This window comes from Bombina bombina, chromosome 5 (genome assembly GCF_027579735.1).
Source record: "Bombina bombina isolate aBomBom1 chromosome 5, aBomBom1.pri, whole genome shotgun sequence".
Lineage (NCBI taxonomy): Eukaryota > Metazoa > Chordata > Amphibia > Anura > Bombinatoridae > Bombina > Bombina bombina.
Window position 1 is genome coordinate 692,550,560 of NC_069503.1, and position 24,529 is coordinate 692,575,088.

Here is a 24,529-nt window from a genome sequence, read left to right on the forward strand (position 1 = left end):
TGTAAATTTATTAGCACAACTGTATCTCTCTATATCATTATATTTTTCCCCCTTTTATGATCAATTGTTAGTCTAAGAAAACGGGATTACTTTTTACAGTGTTGCTTTGTTTTTGGCATATAAGTTATAATGAAAGGGGATACCTACTCTCTGAAGAATTTTTTGTTACATGTCTTACATGTGTAGGGCTTAAGAGTAATGTCATGAATACACAAATGTTCATACAGCTTGCTCCAATCTTGATCTAGGCAGAAAAAAAAAAGAATGACATTAGCCTTTCCTGTAACAATACATACAGTTAATTGCAAATTGTGTACTTTTAATACAGGGAAATTGTGTTTTTTTAACTTTAAAAACAAAACAAAAAACAACTACATTTTGAAACATTTATTTAAATAAAATCTGTGAGCAAGCTAGAATTTAATAAGGAATCCAAGTTGCAATATTAAATGATTTAGGGGTAGATGTAAAAATTGTAAGAGCAGTGGTACCATTAGAAAATATTAAAAAGCCCATCCACAAGGTCACTAACTGCAGAACATCTAAAAAAGTATATTTATCTTGGTTTCAAAAGATTCAGAACAGGTGAAATCCTGATGGATTTGTGCAGAAAAATATTGGGTCCAGCAACGTATGTAAAGATGTGGCCGAAAGTATTGACTATCCTTGCATTTAAAGCATTGGAACCCTTGTATTGTAAGAGAGAAACACAAAAAAAGCCAGGCTGAAGTTAGCCAAAATGCATGTTGACAAGCCACACTCCTTCTGGGACAATCTCCTTAAGACAGGCGAAATAAAAGTAGAGCGTTTTGGCAAATCACAACTCCATGTTAGCAGAAGGAAAAAAGAAGCTTCCAAAGAAAGGAACACCATCAACACCGTGAAACATGGAGGAGTCTCAGTGATGTTTTGTGGTAACTTTGCTGCCTCTGGGTGCCTAGAATCTGTGCTGGGCACAATGAAATCAGAGGACTAGCCAGGCATTCTGGAGTGAAATGTAATGCTAAGTGTCAGAGAGCTGTATCTCAGTCACAGGTCATGGGTCCTCCAGCAGTATAATGACCCGAAACATACCTCAATAAGCACCCAAAAATGGATGAGAAGAAAACATTAGAAGGTTCCGAAGTGGCCTTCTTATGAGTCCAGATCTGAATCCCATTGAACATCTGTGGAAAGAGCTGAAACTGGCAGTTTGGAAAAGGCAGTCATCAAACCCGAGAGAACTGGAGCAGTTTCCTCAAGTAGAGTGAGCCAAAATGACAGTTGAAAAAAAAAGTGTAGAAGTCTTATTCTGAGCTACATAAAGAGCTTGTTCGCAGTTATTGTCTCCAAAGGCTGTGCTATGAAATATTAGGTTAAGCGTACAAATATTTTTCTTTAGTGCGAGTCTAATTTGTTTTACCGTTTAAAGTAATATGTTGTCATAAATCAAAAGTGAAGTTTCTGTTTCATTACGTTTGAAATAAAAGTATGGTGGATACTATAGAATGTGTGTGTAAAAAAGGATGCAGAATTGTTTACATAAATATTTTAGATTTAGCAGGATCCAGATTAGACTAACTAGTATAGATTCCTCTCTCACAGTCTTTCCTTTTCTCTCACCCTCTCACAAACACTCCAATTTACTCTCCCCTCTCCCCAATTAAACACACAAAAAAGAAGAAAAAAAAAAAAAAGATTTGTTTGTTGAAGATTTAAGTCAATATTAAAGGGACAGTTTACCCTAAATTTGTATTCCTTTAAATTTATTTCCAATGATCCATTTTGCCTGCTGGAGTGTAATAAACGGTTTACAAATAGCTCTTTTACTTTCATATAAGGATTTGAAATATCTGAATTTGCCTGTGGTATCCTACCTATACTGAAAGTTTCTATACTTAAAGTGATGGTAAACCTTAACTTATCAAATGTCATATATTTAATAGCTCTTTTACTTTCATATAAGGATTTGAAATATCTGAATTTGCCTGTGGTATCCTACCTATACTGAAAGTTTCTATACTTAAAGTGATGGTAAACCTTAACTTATCAAATGTCATATATTTAATCTTTGTCAATAAAAAAAAATGATGTGTGTACCTTTTTGGTTTTTAATCCATCTGTGAAAGGGTTAAATTATTGCATATAGTAATGCTTCTATTGCAATGTTATGTTTGCCCACTTGGATAAACTCCTTTTCATTTATTTTAATTTATGACAAATCCAGTTAACATCCAATCAACGTGTGTCCCATTTGACAATCTTGAAGTCCAGCCCCTTTAAAGCCCTTAGAAAGCCTGTGTAGAGTATGGATGTGACTGCTCTATACATCACAGCACGGCCAAATGAGGAAACAAAGGGGGCGGAGGAACAGACAATACCAACTAGGATTATAAATCTTTTATAATAAAATATATATACACTTTTTAAGAAAAAGGAAATTTATGCTTACCTGATAAATTTATTTATTTTACGATACGATGAGTCAATGGATTTCATCCTTACTTATGGGATATCGCCTCCTGGTCAGCAGGAGGAGGCAAAGAGCACCACAGCAGAGCTGTATATATAGCTCCTCCCGTCCCTCCCACTCCAGTCATTCGACCAAAGTTAGGAAGAAAAAGGAAAAGTCAAGGTGCAGAGGTGACTGAGGTTTAACAAAATAAAGACCTGTCTTAGAAAAGAACAGGGTGAGCCGGGAACTCGTCATATCGTAAAAGAAATAAATTTATCAGGTAAGCATAAATTTCCTTTTCTTTTACAAGATACGACGAGTCTACGGATTTCATCCTTACTTATGGGATACAATATCAAAGCTATAGGACACGGATGAAAGGGAGGGACAAGACAGAAACCTAACGGAAGGCACCACTGCTTGAAGAACCTTTATCCCAAAAACAGCCTCGGGCGATGCAAAAGTAACAAATTTGGAAAAAGTGTGAAGAGACGACCAAAATGTAGCCTTGCAAATCTGTTCAACAGAAGCATCATTTTTAATTGCCCATAAGGAAGCCACAGCCCTAATGGAATGTCAAGGTATAAGTAAAAGATTAATATATATATATATATATATATATATATATATCATATATTTGGCTAGTCAGTAGCAAATGATTCATTCATTCATTCAGGAAAATTGACTTCAATCATGTTCAGTTCTTTCCCCACTTAGTATGCAAAGTTATTCTAAACACACAAGTGAGGACAATAGAACATTTGGCTTATTTAACTTTAACAGCCATTTCAAGAGACCATATGTGTTACTGCCTGAAGATGTGTGATAAGATCTCCTACCCCTCACAAACGTTGCCTAGAAGTCTGACCTAAGTGAGGTTTTTTTGAGAAAGTAACCATGTACATTTCAAATGCAAATTGACCCCATGCTATGTAAGTGGGGCAATGAAAACTTGGCCAGCAAAGACATATGTCATAGTGTAACTGTGAAATTTACTGAAAATACAGCAAATACACATATTTGAATGTATGCCTCAGAATGTATTGAATGTAGAGATTTGGGAGATTGTCTAATTTTTTAATATTACATAAGTAATTGCTAAGCTTGATAGGTGACTATTTTAGTCGGTCTAAAATATTTAACTGTGTCAGAATAATAACCTCTGTATTTATTTTTATTTTTCAAAGATGATAAATACAAGATACTGCATGGAAATGAATGTGTATATATATATATATATATATATATATACACACACATATATATATGTATATATATATATATATATATATATATATATATATATATGTATTTCTTTGAAAGCATCTGTGTTTTTATGAATATTTGTGGACCTAAAAAGAAATGATTAATAACACTTATTTTTATTTCAGATGGACCATAGACAAGAAGATTCATGCATGCAGAATTTGTTAGAAATGTAAAACATGCTGTAAGTGTATGAATATATATGTAGCAGATATATAAATGCCATTAATTTCAGAATAATTAGCAGTAGAAATTACTTTAATATAATGTTAGACACATGTTTCATATCAAAATGATCAGAGAGGTGATGTGATACTACCCCATCTGTGATTGATATTGTGAGTGATTGATGCAGGAAGTTATGGTCTAATGAATAACCATTCCATAGAAATATTGAATTGTTAAAAATGTGGAAAGTAAATGTATTGCTGTGTTGTCTGCTGCCACCCGAGGGCCAGAACCCAGTATGACAGATAAGGGACTTAACTGTTAAAAGATGTGTTTCCATAGCGACAATATATACTAAACCAATGGGGAGCATTCCCAAGTGATATCCAATGAGAAGGTACAAGCACATGGGCATGAACGAAACAGGTCATCAATGATTACATAAAAGGAATAAGCAATGCAAACAAGGACAGTTTTATTTGTGACTTGCTGGATACTGGTGATTTGACATTTGGCGGCCATACTTGGGAACATTTCACTAAGCAAGGAGCTGAAAACTTACCTTGATATGCAATAACTTTCCTTCAAATGAGATGATCTAAAGACCACTACGAATTGGTTCAAATTGGTGAAGTATAATTGTCCTAATTTTTTATATTTGAAACAAAGGTTATTGGTAGAAACATAGTCAATTTATAGTAAAGGGATTTAAAGGTGCACTCAGTATTTTAACTGTGTTCATAGTCCTATATATAAAGTTAAGTGTGTCTCTTGCATGCTAAATAATTCATCTGTGCAAAATATAGAATATATATATCTTAGAATTGGTTTTAATTATAAGTAAATAAGAATTTGTTCCAGTTTAAATAGACATTTAAGTTACTATTCACATTAAGAATATATGTACTTTTAGTATCCAAATTAGAATTGTATTAGAATCAATTGCAGCTAAATAGCTGAGTATATATATATATATATATATATATATATATATATATATATATATATATTATCCTATTGTTTAACTAGCACTGTTAAAATTGTATTAGTCTGAAGGTTCAGTAGTTTATACCTTAGTCTCATTGTGTTAATTGAATGAAAGGCTATTGTAAGTAAAGCTAATTTTAAGAGTAACTTGCATGAACTCTGCATAGCATATTTTAATAGTTTTTAAACGCATATAATATTGGTTCATATTCTGGTATTGCAAATATATTTCAATGTGTTCGTTCATAGATATTTACTAATAATAAAGAATTCAGATATTTATATTAATTTTATTGTCTTAGTTTATGCATATTTGATGGTGAGTTTGATTTAAAGAAAGATTGTTAAATATATTGTATTATAACCCTGCCATAGATTGACATATTATTTGGAGAGCACTACTAAGATTCTTATAAATATACTGACAGGAATGAGCAGTAATTCGTTCAGGAGGCTGCTGTCCAGCAGTCTCCTATGCAAAACGGATGATACTCTTCAGCCAAAAAGAAAGAGGTAGCCGTAGCTTTCTGACCCCTACGCTTCCCAGAAAAAACAACAAACAGGGAAGAAGATTGTCAAAACTCCTAAGTTGCCTGTAAGAAAACTTCAAGGCACGGACTACGTCCAAATTATGTAACAGTCGCTCCTTCTTAGAAGAAGGGTTAGGACACAAGGAAGGAACAACAATTTCCTGATTAATATTTTTATTTGAAACAACCTTAGGAAGAAAACCAGGTTTGGAAAACAAGATAAGGAGAATCACATTGTAATGCGGAAAGCTCAGAAACTCTGCAAGCAGAAGAAATAGCAACCTAAAATAAAACTTTCCAAGATAATAACTTAATATCTATGGAATGCGTAGGTTCAAACGGAACCCCTTGAAGAACATTAAGAACTAAATTCAAACTCCAAGGAGGAGCAATTGGTCTAAACACAGGCCTGATTCTAGTCAGAGCCTGACAAAAGGATTGAACATCTGGAACATCTGCCAGACACTTGTGTAACAAAATAGACAAGCAGAAATCTGTCCCTTTAAAGAACTTTCTGACAACCCTTTCTCCAATCCTTCTTGGAGAAAAGATAAAATCCTAGGAATCCTAACCCTACTCTATGAGTAGCCATTGGATTCGCACCAATAAAGATATTTACGCCATATCATATGGTACATTTTTCTAATAACAGGCTTGCGTGCCTGAATCAAGGTATCAATGACCGAATCAGAGAACCCTCGATTAGATAAAATCAAGCGTTCAATCTCCAAGCAGTCAGCTGCAGAGAAATTAAATTCGGAAAATCAAAGGGTCCCTGAATGAGAAGGTCCTGCCTCAATGGAAGCTTCCACAGTGGCAGAGATGACATATCCACCAGATCGGCATACAAGTCCTGCGAGGCCATGCAGGAGCAATGAGGATCACCGAAGCCCTCTCCTGTTTGATTCGAGCAATCACCCGGGGAAGGAGAGCAAACTGAGGGAACACATAAGCTAGGTTGAACGACCAAGGCACTGCCAAGGCATCTATCAGTTCGGCCTGGGGATCCCTGGACCTGGATCCGTATCTCGGAAGCTTGGCATTCTGACGAGACGCCATAAGATCCAGCTCCGGCCTGCCCCATCTGTTAGAATCAGGGTGATAAAGACCTCCTGGATGAAACGTCTGTCTGCTCAAAAAATCCACCTCCCAGTTATCCACTCCTGGGATGTAGATTGCCGACAGATAACAAGAGTGAGCCTCCGCCCACTGAATTATCTTGGATACTTCTGTCATCGCTAAGGAACTCCTCGTTCCTCCCTGATGATTGATGTAAGCCACAATCGTGATGTTGTCCGACTGGAATCTGATGAATTTGGCCGAAGCCAACTGAGGCCAAGCCTAAAGCGCATTGAATATTGCTCTCAACTCCAGAATATTGATGGGAAGTAGAGACTCCGACTGAGTCCACACACCCTGAGCCTTCAGGGAGTTCCAGACTGCACCCCATCCTATTAGGCTGGCGTCCGTTGTCACTATCACCCATGAGGGTCTGCGGAAGAACGTCCCTTGGGACAGATGATCCGGCGACAACCACCAAAGAAGAGAATCACTTGTCTCCTGATCCCGATCTATTTGAGGAGACAAATTTGCATAATCTCTATTCCATTGTCTGAGCATGCTCAGTTTTAGAGTTCCGAGATGACAAACGAGCAAAAGGAATGATGTCCATTACTGACACCATCAATCCAATTGCCTCCATTGCACTGAGCCACTGACGGCCGAGGATTGGACTGAAGGGATCGGCATGTATTCAGAATCTTTAACTTTCTGACTTCCATCAAAAAGACTTTCATGGACAGAGAGTCGATTAGAGTTCCCAGGAAAGGAACCCTTATCTGTGGAAGTAGTGAACTCTTTTCTAGATTCACTTTCCATCCGTGAGTCCTTAGAAAGGACAGAACAATGTCGGTATGAGACTTTGTCAGCTGATAAGACGACGCCTGGATCAGATATCGTCCAGATAAGGCACCACTGCAATGCCCCGCGGCCTGAGAACCACTAGCAGAGAACCCAGAACCCTTGTGAAAATTCTGAGTGCCGTGTCCAGACCGAAAGGAAGGACCACAAACTGAAAATGTTTGTCCAGAAAGGTAAACCTCAGGAACTTGTGATTATCTCTGTGGACAGGAATATAAAGATATGCATCCTTTAAATCCAAGGTGGTCATATATTGACCCTCCTGGATCAATGGAAGAATTGTCCGAATAGTCTTCATCTTGAAGGATGGAACTCTGAGAAACTTGTTTAGACTTTTGAGATCTAAAATGGGTCGGAACGTTCCCTCTTTTTTTGGGAACTACAAAGAGATTTGAGTAAAACCCCAGCCCCTGTTCCTGTGTTGGAACAGGGCAAATTACTCCCATGGAGGAGAGGTCTCTTACACAGCGTAAGAACGCCTCTCTTTTTATCTGGTCTACAGACAATCGTGAAAGAAGAAACCTTCCTCTTGGGAAGGATTTTTGAATTCCAACTGATACCCTTGAGACACGATTTCTAGTGTCCATGGATCCTGAACAAAAGGAGAAATGTCTGCCCCCTTCTAGATCCTGTCCCGGACCGGGAGCCGCCCCTTAATGCTGTCTTGGTAGCAGCAGCAGGCTTCTTGGGATGTTTACCCTTGTTCCAAGACTGGTTGTCCAAGTGGACTTGTTTCGTGGATAATCCCCTTCCTGTTTAGCGGAAGAGGAAGAGGGAACTTCCTTGAAATTTCGAAAGGGACGAAATAGCCAAAAGCTTTAGCTAGCTTAAGAGCTTTAATCCGATGTATCTCTTCCAAGGGGGTCTCTGTCTTAAGAGACTCCTCTAGAGAATCAAACCAGAAAATAGCCGCACTAGTCACAGAAACAATGCAGGCCGCTGGTTGTAAAAGAAATCCCTGGTGGATGTAAACTTTCATAAGAAGACCCTCTAACTTCTTATCCATAGGGTCTTTAAAAGCACAACTAGGAATAGAATTTCGCTTGGCCAGGGTAGAAATAGCCCCCTCTACCAATAGGGACCGTCCGTCCAAAGTCCCTGACAACGTCAGCTATCAGGAACCTCTCCAAGAATTTGGATAATCCCCAAGTAATTCCCTCCTTCATAATATGGAGGAAGCATTGGAAATAGTAGCTACTGAAAAACTTCCTCTAGGAATGTTTCCCACCTCGTGGAAATACCAGAACTCCGCACGGAGTGTAAAAGGAAGCGCAGGGTACCGAATATGGGTCAAAAATTTCCAAGGAACACTTATAGGAGGAAAGAATGGCATAACTTTTTTTTTTTTTAAATTGTTTTTATTGAGGTTTAGCACGTAACATGACAATGAAATGGTGATTCAAAAGACATGCAAATTCAGGGAGAGGCAAACAAAATCTCCGGATACAGTCATATCACAATAGAAATACAAACATTGTCTAAGAATCCATGCAAAGAATACAGAAAAACACTAAATTAACCTCATGTTTTCTATAAAGGTATGTCCCCATAAAATATATTGAAATAAAAGATAAAGTGTTCACCCCCGATGGTATATAGGGCCTCTCTTGGACCCCATGGAATAGCATTATAGCTTGATGGGGGACTTTCGGGGGGGGGGGGGGTAGAGATAAAAAAAATAATAATAAAATGGGCCACTCTTGGGCCCGAGATATGATCTAGAATTACAATCAACCAACACTTAATATAATAGGTTACAAAACAGGTATTAGGTGCTATTGAGCCACTTATCTGGTTAACATCTGGGGGTATATTCTCATTAACTATCAACAGGTTACAGAAAACACCAGACTATGGCGTGTATGGATACCCGAGTGGGCCCAGGAGAATAGTCTTCAAAGGGGAGACAGTGAATCAATCTTATAAGGAAAGTTCACAGGGATACTCAGTCTTTTCAGTTAATTTCCTATTCTATCTTATAGGCTTGGCCACAGTCTACAGGGTAAGAACTAATACTCAAACCTATGTGAGATTAAAAGGATTCTAGCGTCTGAGGGCCAGGAAGCCTCTATTTACGATGTGAAACAGATAAAATATACATTATTTGAAGAGACTGTTGCATTGTTTCAAAGCCTGTGCAATATCTCTTGTAAAAATTGATAGAGATGTGTATCATGAGGGGTGTCACCATATAATGAACCAAATAGGCCAGTTCATAAGAGCTGAGGTTGCTAGCTGCCTGGTGTGCTGATTCAGCTTACATGAACTGCAGACCCTGCTTGTATGTTCAATAGTTCCTGTACAGCGACTATTTAGTCGTCCTAATAATAACTAATACCAGAGTGGGAAAAGCCTAAGAAGTTAACAGCTATAGCTAAGTAATAAAGCGAATCCTGGCTGCAAATATAGTCATATACAGCTATTAAAAAGTTATTAATGTGATGAAGAAGCTGGTGGGCTCTCAACGGAGATAATAAGGCTTATGTTAAAAGCATAATAGTATGTAGTTAATATACTAGTTTTATTCTAAATAACAGGGGCCTCACTATACCCCTCTCGTGTAACAAGTTTTCAAGAAGGAGTAAAATAAGTGCTAGGGTACAGAACATTCACGTTTACATACATTGAGCAGGACATAGGCAATAGACTTTCATTTAGCATCCAAAAAGTTCTCACAGCTTAAAACATTATTAACCGTAGTCCACTTATGACAGCTAGTCCCAGGCAGGGCTAACGTGCAAAAACAAAGTGAGAGTTGCGACAAAGCTATGTGATCATTTAATCACCTCAGTACATATAGGATTATTACCTTGCGCCAGACCTGAAGTTCGGAGCAACCCGTGCTCTCTCAAATGAGTGCTTCCGGCAAGGTGATCACTACAGTACTGGGTAGGGCTACCAAAGGCAGCATGTATTTAGGTCACCCAGGGCAAAAGGCTAATGTGGAGTGGGTCTTACTTTTACCTAATGCTGACATTCCATCTTTCAGCTCCATGCACAGGCAGTCCATAGCCCCGTAGGAGAATGTTCTTTTTCTTTTCCCTTATGTGCGCCCAGTGGCAAAGTATGGATGTTACTGCATGGGGTCGTGTCCAGAAGCCCCCAGGGTCAAAAGTCCGGCAGAAGAAAAGAGTGTGTATACGAACCAAAGGCTGGCAGAAAGTTCCCGGAAAGATGCCCCATACTGATGATCGAACACTCGGTCTCGCTTTTCCCACAGGTAGGCAGTAATGTGCAGTGGAAGCTTTCACCGTAGTGGCCAAAGCCTCCACAGTAATGTTGTCCCGGTAGACAGGTTGCATCTCAGGTTGCTTCAGTTCCCCCGCTGTCACTTTACAACCGTGGTACTCTTGACACAACTCGCTAATATCCCTAGTGCAGTAGGAGAGGTGAGTCATGTCTAGGCATGGGGTTACAACATTTACTTCCTCGCTGACTGCCCTTGCCTTAGCGGTCTGCTGTTGCCTGGAAGCCTGTGGTTGCATCCCGGCCACGACCGGGACGCCAACTGGGTCATTGACCACTGCTGGAGAAAGATTAACAGGTGGGCTCAGATGCGGTACTGCCGTTGCCAGAGCTTGAACTTGAGGTACTGGGCCTGAAAAACCATGGCTAGGCCCTTGATAACCAGCAGCTTCCTCCGTTTTCTCTGTAAGGTCTCCCGGCTCCATGTAGCTGCAGCTAACTTGTCTAGCTAGCACACGGAGGCCTTCCCATTCAGTTGCCCAAGTCTGTTGTATCCTCATATGGTGATCTTGTAGTAGTCTTGTCACGGCTGAGAGTATTGTTTCAGTGGCAGTCGCCATCTTTAGCCGGTATGTGCTGGTAAAGAAGGCTCTTAAATCTCCTGTTATCTAGCCTCAATAGCAGTGGTGGTATTATATAAACATAAGTAATGTTGGTATCAAATAGATTTTTTTTTTTTTTTTTGTCCAGTGTCTGTGCACTGCTTACCCAGCCTATTTTACTACCGGGGGGGGGGGGGGTGTTGAGAACCTCTCTGTGTAGAGCTTGCCTTAGGCCTCAACGCTCCGGATTGGTGCGCAACGGTGGTATTCTCAAGGGAAATAGTTCTTACACTTCATCTTAGTCTGTAGAATCCTTATATAAAGATAATATAACTGGATGGTCATTTTATTCACGGATAACAGGCAGATTACCAGTGATCCACACGGAGCTCCCAATATTGCTACCATTCAAGGTGCTGCCCAGAGACACACCCCAGAATGGCATAACTTGACCATTATCAACCTGTTCCTAATAGCCAACTCCTTAGAGAGAGTAGGTACAAGATTATTATTTTTTTTAAATAAAAAGGTACACACACACAAAGTGAAAACTGTCTCATTATGTACGCTTTTGTTCCATCCCAAATCACAAGGGATGAATGATCAAAGAAACAAACTGAAATTCCTTGATAAAATTTGCACACAAAAAGATCTTACTGTCTCTAATTCTTGAGAGAAACTATCTTTTTGAGCAGTTGTTCCATCCTATAGACACAAAGGAGGAAATAACAAATAAACAGTTGAATTTATGCAATAAAAACAACATATAAAAAACGGTACTGTCTCTTTAAATAACAGTAACTTTTTCTTCAACATGCATGGTTGGAATGATTAACAAGAAATCTGCAGCCTTTTTACTCTCAGAGATCATGTTGAAGTAACCAAATGCAAATATCTTAAGGCTCATATAAGAAGATTAACCCCTTAATTTCCTCTGTGCAATACACACTGAGAAGCAACGAGACCTATAAATGCAGTCCAACTCCACTCTCACAGCGTGTTAAACCTGCAAAGGATAACCACACTGTGAGAGACTCTGTCCCAGGTATCCAAACAGGCGTCACAGAGCTCCGCCCCTCGTGGGCGTTAAGACGCTCCAAACTCCCGTTACTTGATCTACACAATTGTTGTGTGTATATCCATAGAAATCCTCAGCACACAGTGTTCCCACTTTTGCAGCATGAGATTCTGGGTACATATATGCAAATGAGAACCTTTATGCTTGTAAATGTATTTTAAATACAGGTTCATCTAGAGACAGAGAAAGCGCCTGAAAGTGGCGCGCTTAGCAACTCCGCCCATCGTGGATGTGAAGACTCTTCAACTCCCGGCATTTGTCTGAATATGCCCTGGGGACCGAGGAAGCGCCCGACAGCGGCGCAAACTAACAACTCCGCCCATCATAGGCGTGAATACTCATGTAACAAACAATCTCCTGGTCGCCATTAATATAGATAGGCCACCGGGAGCTAGTGAAACTGTGTAAGATACAGATTGGGGACAATCATCACATAGGAAAGCCTCAACATGTATGGTTGGAAAAAGTAAATTTATGGATAAATTGATTTCTTCTATGATACGATGAGTCCACAAATTCATCCTTTACTTGTGGGATATTATCCTCCTGCTAACAGGAAGTGGCAAAGAGCACCACAGCAGAGCTGTCTATATAGCTCCTCCCTTGACTCCACCACCCAGTCATTCGACCGAAGGTATAGGAAGAAAAAGGAGAAAATAAAAGGTGCAGAGGTGACTGGTTTTAAATCAAAAATAATATAATCTGTCTTAAATTGACAGGGCGGGCCGTGGACTCGTCGTATCATAGAAGATATCAATTTATCAGGTAAGCATAAATTTACTTTTCTTCTATAAGATACGATGAGTCCACGGATTCATCCTTTACTTGTGGGATACAATACCAAAGCTACAGGACACGGATGAACGGGAGGGACAAAACAGATGCCTAAACAGAAGGCACCACTGCTTGAAGAACTTTTCTCCCAAAAATAGCCTCCGAAGAAGCAAAAGTATAAAATTTGTAAAATTTGGAAAAAGTATGAAGTGAAGACCAAGTCGCAGCCTTACAAATCTGTTCAACAGAAGCATCGTTTTTAAAAGCCCATGTGGAAGCCACCGCTCTAGTAGAGTGAGCTGTAATCCTTTCAGGAGGCTGCTGTCCAGCAGTCTCGTATGCCAAACGGATGATGCTTTTCAGCCAAAAAGAAAGAGGTAGCCGCAGCCTTTTGACCTCTACGTCTTCCAGAATAAACAACAAACAGAGAAGATGTTTGACGGAAATCTTTGGTCGCTTGCAAGTAAAACTTCAAAGCGCAAACCACGTCCAAATTGTGTAACAGACGCTCCTTCTTAGAGGAAGGATTAGGACACAGAGAAGGAACAACAATTTCCTGATTAACATTCTTATTAGTAACAACCTTAGGAAGGAATCCAGGTTTGGTACGCAAAACCACCTTATCAGAATGGAAAACAAGATAAGGCGAGTCACAATGCAATGCAGATAGTTCAGAAACTCTTCGAGCCGAAGAGATAGCAACTAAAAACAGAACCTTTCAAGATAGAAGCTTAATATCTATGGAATGCATAGGTTCAAACGGAACCCCTTGCAGAACTTTAAGAACTAAATTCAAACTCCATGGCGGAGCAACAGGTTTAAACACAGGCTTAATTCTAACCAGAGCCTGACAAAACGACTGAACGTCTGGAACATCTGCCAGACACTTGTGCAGTAAAATTGACAAAGCAGATATCTGTCCCTTTAAGGAACTAGCTGATAACCCCTTCTCTAATCCTTCTTGCAGAAAGGACAAAATCCTAGGAATCCTGATCTTACTCCATGAGTAGCCTTTGGATTTGCACCAATAAAGATATTTACGCCATATCTTATGGTAAATTTTCCTAGTGACAGGCTTTCGAGCCTGAATCAAGGTATCTATGACCGACTCAGAGAATCCCCGCTTAGATAAAATCAAGCGTTCAATCTCCAGGCAGTCAGCCGCAGAGAAACTAGATTTGGATGCTGGAACGGACCTTGACTGAGAAGGTCCCGTCTCAGTGGCAGTGTCCACGGTGGCCAAGATGACATTTCCACCAGGTCTGAAAACTAAGTCCTGCGTGGCCACGCAGGTGCTATCAAAATCACAGAAGCCCTCTCCTGTTTGATTCTGGCAATCAGACGAGGAAGGAGAGGAAATGGTGGAAACACATAAGCCAGGTTGAACGACCAAGGTACTGCTAGAGCATCTATCAGTACTGCTTGGGGATCCCTTGATCTGGACCCGTAACAAGGAAGTTTGGCATTCTGACAAGATGCCATCAGATCCACTTCTGGTGTGCCCCATTGATGAATCAATTGTGCAAACACCTCCGGATGGAGCTCCCACTCCCCCGGATGAAAAGTCTGACGACTTAGAAAATCCGCTTCCCAGTTCTTCACTCCTGGGATATAGATTGCTGATAGATGGCAAGAGTGAATCTCTGCCCATCTAATTATTTTGGAAACCTCTATCATCGCTAGAGAACTCTTTGTTCCCCCTTGATGATTGATATATGCTACAGTCGTGATATTGTCCGACTGGAAACATATGAATTTGGCCGAAGCCAGCTGAGGCCACGCCTTTAGTGCGTTGAATATCTCTCTCAGTTCTAGAATATTTATTGGAAGGAGAGCCTCCTCCTGAGTCCATACACCCTGTGCCTTCAGGGAATTCCAGACTGCACCCCAGCCCAATAGGCTGGCGTCCGTCGTCACTATGACCCATGCTGGCCTGCAGAAACACATTCCCTGGGACAGATGATCCTGTGACAACCACCAAAGAAGAGAGTCTCTGGTCTCTTGATCCAGATTTATCTGAGGAGATAAATTTGCATAGTCCCCATTCCACTGTCTGAGCATGCATAATTGCAGTGGTCTGAGATGCAAGCGAGCAAACGGAACTATGTCCATTGCCGCTACCATTAGTATAATTACCTCCATACACTGAGCCACTGACGGCCGAGGAATGGAATGAAGTGCTCGGCAAGTGGTTAAGATCTTTGATTTTCTGACCTCCGTCAGAAAATGTTTCATGTCTACCGAGTCTATAAGAGTTCTCAGGAATGGAACTCTTGTGAGAAGGATAAGTGAACTCTTCTTTATGTTCACCTTCCACCCGTGAGCTCTTAGAAAAGCCAACACGATGTCCGTGTGAGATTTGGCTAGTTGGTAAGTTGACACCTGAATTAAGATATCGTCCAGATAAGGCGCCACTGCTATGTCCCGTGGCCTTAGAACCGCCAAAAGGGACCCTAGCACCTTTGTGAAAATTCAGGGAGCTGTGGCCAACCCGAAAGGAAGAGCCACAAACTGGTAATGCTTGTCCAGGAAGGCGAACCTGAGGAACTGGTGATGATCTTCGTGGATAGGAATGTGAAGATACGCATCCCTCAAATCCACGGTGGTCATATATTGACCCTCCTGGATCATTGGTAAAATAGTCCGAATGGTCTCCATCTTGAAGGATGGGACTGAGAAATTTGTTTAGGATCTTGAGATCTAAAAATCGGTCTGAAGGATCCCTCTTTTTTGGGAACCACAAACAGATTGGAGTAAAACCCCTGCCCCTGTTCTGCTTTTGGAACTGGGCAGATTACACCCATGGTATATAGGTCTTTCACACAGCGTAAGAACGCCTCTCTTTTTGTCTGGTCTACAGCCAACCGTGAAAGATGAAATCTCCCCCTTGGAGGAGAATCTGAATTCTAGAAGAAACCCCTGGGTCACAATTTCTAATGCCCAGGAATCGTGAACGTCTCTTGCCCAAGCCTGAGCGAAGAGAGAAAGTCTACCCCTACTAGATCCGGTCCCGGATCGGGGGCTGCCCCTTCATGCTGTCTTGGTAGCAGCAGCGGGCTTCTTGGCCTGTTTACCTTTATTCCAGGTCTGGTTAGGTCTCCAGACAGACTTGGATTGAGCAAAATTCCCCTCCTGCTTTGCGGCAGGGGAGGAGGTAGCGGGACCACCTTTGAAGTTTCGAAAGGAACGAAAATTATTCTGTTTGGCCCTCATTCTATTTGTCTTATCCTGAGGAAGGGCATGGCCTTTTCCTCCAGTGATATTGGAAATGATCTCCTTCAGTTCAGGCCCGAATAGGGTCTTACCCTTGAAAGGAATAGCTAATAGCTTAGATTTTGAGGACACATCAGCAAACCAGGACTTAAGCCATAACGCTCTATGCGCCAAAATGGCAAAACCTGAGTTCTTTGCCGCTAATTTAGCCAGCTGAAAAGCGGCATCTGTAATAAAAGAATTAGCTAGCTTGAGAGCCTTAATTCTATCTAAAATCTCATCCAATGGGGTCTCAACCTTAAGAGCCTCCTCAAGAGCCTCAAACCAAAAAGCAGCTGCAGTAGTTACAGGAACAATGCACGCTATAGGTTGTAGAAGAAAACCCTGATGAAAGACCCTCTAATTTTTTATCCATAGGATCTTTGAAAGCACAACTGTCCTCAATAGGTATAGTTGTACGCTTAGCTAGGGTAGAAACAGCTGCCTCCACCTTAGGGACCGTCTGCCACAAATCCCGAATGGTGGAAACATTTTCTTAAAAGTAGGAGGGGGAGAGAACGGAATGCATGGTCTATCCCATTCCTTAGTAACAATGTTCGAAATCTTCTTAGGGACTGGAAAAACATTAGTGTAAGAAGGAACCTCTAGATATCTATCCATTTTACACAATTTCTCTGGAGGAATTTCAATAGGGTCACAATCATCCAGAGTCGCTAAAACCTCCCTGAGTAACAAGCGGAGGTGTTCAAGCTTAAACTTAAAAGCCGTCATATCCGAGTCTGTTTGAGGGAACATCTTTCCTGAATCAGAAAGCTCACCCTCAGACAGCAATTCCCCTACCCCCAACTCAGAGCATTGTGAGGGTACATCGGAGATGGCTAATAAAGCGTCAGGGGGCTCAGCATTTACTCTCATACCGGAACTACTGCGCTTCCCCCGCAAACCAGGCAGTTTAGATAATACCTCTGTGAGGGTAGAAGACATAACTGCGGCCTTATCTTGCAGGGTAAAAGAATTAGACGCACTAGAGGTACTTGGCGTCGCTTGTGCGGGCGTTAAAGGTTGTGACACTTGGGGAGAAGTAGATGGCAAAACCCGATTCTCTTCTGACTGAGAATCATCCTGCAACATACTTTTATCAGCTAAAATATGTTCTTTGCAATGTAAGGCCCTTTCAGTACATGAGGGACACATTTTAAGTGGGGGTTCCACAATGGCTTTTAAACACATGGAACATTGGCTTTCCTCAATGTCAGACATGTTCAGTAGGCTAGTAATAACCACAAACAGGCTTGAAAATACTTTATTTAGTGAAAAAATAACTATCTTAAAAAACGGTACTGTGCCTTTAAGAGAAAAAAAGCATACAATTTTTCCAAAACTGCTTAAAAACAATAAAATTGTCCCAATTTTATGATAGAAGCATCCCAATACTGTAGCTAAGTTTGCCCCACAATGAAAGGAACACTTAACCCTTACAGAAAAAAACAGAAAAAATACAAAACGTTTAACTCAATAAAAGCACCCCCTGCACCTCGCCACAGCCCTGCTGTGGCGCCTACCTGCCCTCAGGGGTCTGTAAAACCGGGATAAACCTTTGTTTTGGCCCAATACAGCTCACAAAGGCCCACCGGATCAGGAGCTTGCGGCTTGTTTGAGAAAAACAACTGCGCAACTGAGGCGCGAAAATAGGCCCCGCCCATCTCACTCGATGTCTTACAGCCCAAATTAACCGCACCAGAGCGGTCTAAAAACCTAGCCATGTGGGTTCAGAAACCCAGAAATGAAGCCATGTGTACCCTTTTTAAATAAAGCATAAAAACGTCTCTTTAAAAACGTTAACTGAACTCCCAAACATAAAAACGTTTGCCCACAAACATTCAAACATCAGTGTCATTTTGTAAAGCCCATTATATGCAAGCTTAGTAATACCCCTCTTTATATATTTTAGGATTACTGCTTACCCTCTCCCTCATGGGGATACTGTCAGCCAATTCTGAAATAACACAGTCTCTCCAGAAAAAAATGACTGAACATACCTCACTGCATATAGCATGAAAAACGTTCCTCACACTGAAGTTTCTTAAGTACTCCTCAGCCATTCTGTGGGAACTGCCCTGGATCTTAGTAACAACTGCTAAGATCATCAGCCTACAGGCAGAAGTCTTCATCCATCTGCTGCCTGAGGGAAAATAGTACACACCGGTCCCATTTAAAATAAAAAACTCTTGCTTGAAGAAAATAAAAACTAACATTTTATCACCTCTTTCACTTTACCCTTCCTATTACTTAGAGTAGGCAAAGAGAATGACTGGGGGGGGGTGGAGTCAAGGGAGGAGCTATATAGACAGCTCTGCTGTGGTGCTCTTTGCCACTTCCTGTTAGCAGGAGGATAATATCCCACAAGTAAAGGATGAATCTGTGGACTCGTCGTATCTTAGAAGAAAACAGTGACCCATACACCATGCCAATACAATAAATGTTATACCACTTAACATTAACGGAACCAGCTCCTGGACGTTATCAAACTGACATTAACTTCCGTGTCAGCAGAAAATATGCCATATACCGCTCCTACAAGGAGAGGTGACGTGTCCCATCACAGAAAGAGCCCTGTTCTCATGCGGACTCTATTACTTAGCCCCAGTATATCTGTCCAGGAACTTTAACTGCTGGAATTTTAGCCTCCGCTCAGTATGTGCTGCCCCTCCGTTTACATGTAGGAGTCCTGACCACATAAATAAGTGCTCCATTTTTCTGAGATCCACCCAGAATAAAAAGTCATCACTTAACTGGAAAGCTGTGCGACAGCATGGCAATCCAGCAGGTTTTAAGAGGCTCTCTCCCTCCCATAGCCCTGTGTACAAAGATCAGCCTGAGTTAAAAGTGCTTAGGCTATCAGTATTAGGGCCGCAAACATGTATAGGAGGAGCAGTGAGAATTATGTTCCACCAGTTCCTATTGCTTTGAAGCCAGCAAATGCTTCTCTTTTTGTACTGAAGAGACTGATCTGGTCTAGGCTACACCCCAGAACAAAATAGCACACTTTGGCACTACTGAAAAAATAATAAACTCTTGATTGAAGAATCTAAAACTAACACCTCACTTTACCTCTTCCTATCACTAACACAGGCAAAGAGAATGACTGGAGTGGGAGGGAAGGGAGGAGCTATATACGCAGCTCTGCTGTGGTGCTCTTTGCCTCCTCCTGCTGACCAGGAGGCGATATCCCATAAGTAAGGATGAAATCCGTGGACTCGTCGTATCTTGTAAAAGAAAAAAAAATTATGTGGTTTTACTTGCAAACTAATATATTTTTCATTGCAACATTCTTATAGTTTGAAATTTACCATCACTTTATGTTTAAATATTTTTTATTGTTGTTATAAGAAAGGTTTTGATCATATTCAGTACAAAAAGGGTTCAAACGTAATTTTGATAACATCAACATACAATAATATGAGCATATCTGGTAAATCTTCAGTTCCTCCTATGTGTTTCAATACTCTTCATATTGCCAGTGGATGTTTTGTTCTGTAGACAGGACTGTGCTAAATAAATCTATTTTCTCGTTTTATACATTAGTTGTCTATATCTAGAAACATTTTATCACATTTATCACTCTGTGAACCTTTTAATCAGTAAAAAAGAACAAATTAGAGAAAAAGAAAAGAACATCAAAGATAAAGTATAGCCAATGATTCTTATCTCTAGTGATGATCATATAAATCCAGCTCTGTATAGAGCAAATATGGGTGGGGGGAGGAAGAGGGGGGGAGGAAGGGGGGGGGGACGGAGGGGAACAGACATTATTCCCACTCCCAGCGATCCTCCGTGGTCTCTAAGTTGTATTTAGTGTCAATTCTCAAGATACAGGTGGAGTCTCAGCTTCTCTCCTAGACAAAACCGAATTACTGATCCAGTAGAACCATATTTTCTGGAATGAGGCTCTGTTATTTAAGGTGTCTACTGCGTATTCATGCATGATATAAGTGTAGGAAATTTTGTTATATATTTCTGACCATGTGGGGGAGCCTACCTTCCAATATTTCGCTATGCAGACTCTTGTCACTGTACATAGTATTCTTATGAACGTGTTAATGTGTTTATGGAATTTATCTATGTGTTCGTGTAGTAATGCCTGCTGAATAGTAAGGAGGAACTCTTCCTCCAGAAGTTGGCTAAGAAGGGCGGAAAGCTTCTGCCAGATCCTCTGTATATCCCTACAGTCCCACCACATATGCCCATATGACCCTATCTCTCCACATCCCCTATAGCATAAATTACTGCTGTTTATTTGCATATGGGCTGTCTTCACTGGTGTGAGATACCATCTAAATACAGTCTTCATAACATTTTCTTTTAAATCCATGCTAATTAATCCCCTATCGGCCCCCTGGATCAGTTCTTCCCATTCCGAAATCCCTTTAGATATGTTTAGATCTTTCTCCCACGCCTTTATTACCGAAGATTTAGTCCTGTCCGGGGGTGTCTGTAGTGCTATGTATATTCTAGAAATGTTCTGTTTAGTTCTAGCTAAGCTTGCGCCACAGCTTTCTAATACTGTGAGTTTCCCATTTATCGGGTTTTTAAGGAAAGTATGTAGGGAGGAACGTAATTGGAGATAAAGGTACCAGTGGAGTTTTATAGGTTCAAGTTTTTCCTGTATCTGTGTGAAGGGAAGTAATTGCCCCCCCCCCCCCCCACCACATCTGCCACCCTATAGAGTCCCTTATTCTCCCACTTAGCAACCATTCTACGGGAATCGCCTGTCAAAAAGGTTCTGATTGGGGTCAACAGAGAGTATACAGGGAACAAGTCTGCTCTCCTACGCATTTGAGTCCAGGACTTTGTAGTCAGGTCCGTAGTGTATGCTTGAGTGTGTAGTTTCTTTGGATGACCAGGGTGTGTGTCCCAGAAGATTGAGTCTCTCTCTTCCCATCCTCCCAGCTCCATCTCTAAAAATACCCAAGTAGCTTCTTCTGATCTCCTCATGAGGCAGGAGTCTTGAGCCAAACTAGCGGCCCTATAGTATACAAAAAGGTCCGGGGCCCCCACTCCCCCTATAGCTCTGCTTCTGCTTATCACCTGTTTCGCTATTCTAGCCGATTTCGGTCCTCTTATAAAAGCTAATATGTCAGTCTGCATTTTAACAATATCTGCTTTGATCAACCTGATGGGGAGGGCTCTGAAAAGATACAGAATCCGTGGTAACAAGTTCATTTTAATTAGTGCTACCCTCCCCATCCAAGAAAAACCACACGCTCGCCACCTTAGGAGGTCTCTCCTGAACTGATTAAGCAATGGGGAGTAGTTATATTTATATAGGAGGTGCATCTGAGCTGGAAGATTAATGCCTAAGTATTTGAGTGTTTTAGAGACCCAGCGAAACTCAAAGTTAAGTTCAATTATTTTCCGTGTATGCGAGGGGATGGCCACCGGGAGAAGTTCGCTTTTTTCCATATTTATTTTGTATCCCGATATCTGTGAGAATTCGGTCAGTGTCTTGTTTAAGTTAGGGAGTGATAGAAGTGGTTTAGTAATGGTGAGTAGTATGTCGTCCGCAAATAATGATATTTTGTATTCGGTTTGGGCCACCTGAATACCTGCTATGTCTGGGTGTGCTCGGATTTTGGCCGCTAGTGGCTCAATACAGAGAGCAAAGAGCAAGGGTGATAGAGGGCATCCCTGTCTGGTCCCGTTTAGTATGGGGAAGAGATTTGACCTATAGCCTCCCGCAGTTACTTGGGCTTGTGGTTTTGAGTAAATTGCTCGTAAAGCAGTCATAAATGTTTCAGTAAAACCCATCTCTGCCATTACCCCTAGCATGTATTTCCAGTCTATTCTGTCAAACGCCTTCTCCGCATCCAGCGAGAGGACCAGAGAAGGCGTTTGTGTGCTCTCTAAGTGATGGATCAAATTGATTACTCGCCTTATATTGTCCGGGGCCTCCCTATTCTGTATAAACCCCACCTGGTCGTGGTGGATCAAATGTGGCATAATTGGTTTGAGGCGGTTGGCTAGGACCTTAGTAAAAATCTTAAGGTCCTGGTTGATTAGAGAGATAGGTCTATAGTTTTGACATTTCTTATGGTTTTTGCCTGGTTTAGGGATCACTACTATCTTTGCATCTAATAATTCCTGAGGGATGGGGTTGCCTTCCATGATGAAATTACAAAATTTAGTCAAATGGGGGATCAATGTGCTTTTGAATAGTTTATAATATTCCCCCGGGAACCCATCGGGGTCCGCCGCCTTTCCTGGTTTCAGGTCTTTAATGGCTTTTGAAATCTCCTCTATAGTTATCGGGGCATTAAGGCTGTCTCTCTGTTCCGTCGTGAGTGAGGTCAATTTACAGTCACCTAAGAATCGTCTTGTCTGGGACATTGTCTCTGAGTTATGAATCACCTTTTTTCCATCATAGAGTTTGCTGTAAAAATTTGCGAAAGTGTTAACTATTTCTTGGGGATGGGATGTCTGGTCTCCCCTCTCCGTTTCTATCGACATTATAGCCGACGCTCTGCATCTCTCCCTGATCTTATGGGCCATGAATCTGTCTGGCTTATTCGCAAATATGAAGTAGTGTGATTTGAGTCGTTGAGCTGCCCTAACTGCTTGCGAGTTTAACATTGTCGCTAGTGATTGTTTTTTATCCTGAAGTGTTCGTAATAACTCTGGGCTCTTAGTTAGTTTGTGCTGTCTCTCTAGATTTTCAATATCTTTATGAAGCTGTTCTGTGTGGATTCTGTATTTGTGGTTAATCCTAGCCTTCAGTTGAATTAATAGTCCCCTCACCACTGCTTTATGTGCTGCCCATGAATAAATTGGATTCGTGGTTGAGTCGGTGTTGATCACCCAGAATTCAGTCATAGCTTGTAATATAGCCTTATGATCTTGATCTGATTTTAAAAGAGTGCTATCATATGTCCAAGTCCTACGTCTGTTAGTGTCCCTTAGGCCCTCCAGGTCAAGTGAAATTATAGAGTATATACAAGCGTGTATACTTGAACTGCATAGCAAGGGTTGTAATATCTGGCTCAGGTATATGTAGTCAAGCCTAATGTATGAGTTGTGTGCAGCAGAGTAAAAGGTGGTGTCTGTAGTTGACCCATAAAGCGTGTGCCATGTGTCCAAGAGCGTGTGTGGTACAAATGATTCTTGGATTGCTTTAACAATGCGATTATGTCTATGGTGTTTCGGAGTTAGGTGTTTGTGCTGAGAGGGTTGGATTGGAGTCATGGTTATATTAAAATCCCCCGCTAGGATAATTTTAGTTTGTGACCATTCTGTCAGTAAGTGAGCAATGTGGGCAAAAAAATCATGTTGGTTATCATTGGGGGCGTAAACGTTACATAGGGTTATCTCAGAGTCGTGGATGCGTCCTCTTAGTATCAAATATCTACCTTCAGGATCTGCCAGTGTGCTAATGTGAGAAAATCCGATTGAGGAGTGAATTAAAATGGATACCCCGCGGGTTTTATTGGGCGCAGTGGCATGATAATGTGTACTAAACTGCTTGGTCCAATACTTAGGCAAATTATTCTTAAGGAAATGTGTCTCCTGTAAGAACACCAGGTTAGCGTTTAAGGTCCTATATTGATTCATTGCAAGTCTTCGTTTGATGTCAGTATTTAGGCCTCGAACGTTATGGGATACCAGTCTAATTTTACTATTCATAGGCATACGTGGTGGTCTGCAATTCTAAGTGTATCATGTGAATTATAAGTATGTCACTCACGTAGTGAGTCAACTTACCCTGGAGATCTCGAGATGACACGGTGTGTTGCTTCTTGGGAGCCTTTGTCTTGGAGGGATCGCTGAGAGGGGGGGGAAGGAAGAAAAAAAACAGGGAACAAACAACATATTGTCAAACAATTAACCGTTAATCGGTCCCCACTAAGGGGACAACTCAACAATGCCTGAAAACATTTTAACAAACAAGTGATTTCCACTTAAACTTAAGTATTGGGGGACAACTTTTTGTCCCTTTTAAATGTCAATGTAGTGAGCCTTGCCGCAGAATGTACTCATTTCCTGGTCATTCCCTTCCAGTGATATTAAGAAGGTCATCTGCCAGCGGCATGGTATCTAGGGTGACCAGTTCAGCTAAGTATCGGGGGTAATTCCCCCCACATAAACAGTTATGTATGAAAGGAAAAGAAAAAAGAAAAAAGCAAGTGGGGGGAGTAAGTCATCATACCTCGGAAAAGTCCTGGTGATGTCCTCAAACCTTATAATTATGGGAGGACGTATCCAAAAGAAAGGAGAGGGAGATCAAAAAGTCCAGTGAAGAAAAAAGAAGAAAAAGGGGAATATTCACGTCAGCTCATCTCTGGCTTCGCTCATTTTTTGCTTCTTGTAGCTGACCTTT

At 41.0% G+C, this 24,529-nt stretch overlaps 1 protein-coding gene across 2 annotated transcripts in view; it reads right to left on the reverse strand.

Moving 5' to 3' along the window:
* The window catches only part of LOC128660719 (zinc finger protein 808), a 218,183-nt gene that overhangs the window by 77,648 nt on the left and 116,006 nt on the right, over positions 1 to 24,529 (reverse strand). For both annotated transcript variants that reach the window (XM_053714685.1, XM_053714684.1), the window contains exon 3: positions 148 to 244. In XM_053714685.1, the coding sequence (XP_053570660.1) occupies positions 148 to 244 (97 nt within the window). The remainder of the gene's footprint in view (positions 1 to 147; positions 245 to 24,529) is intronic.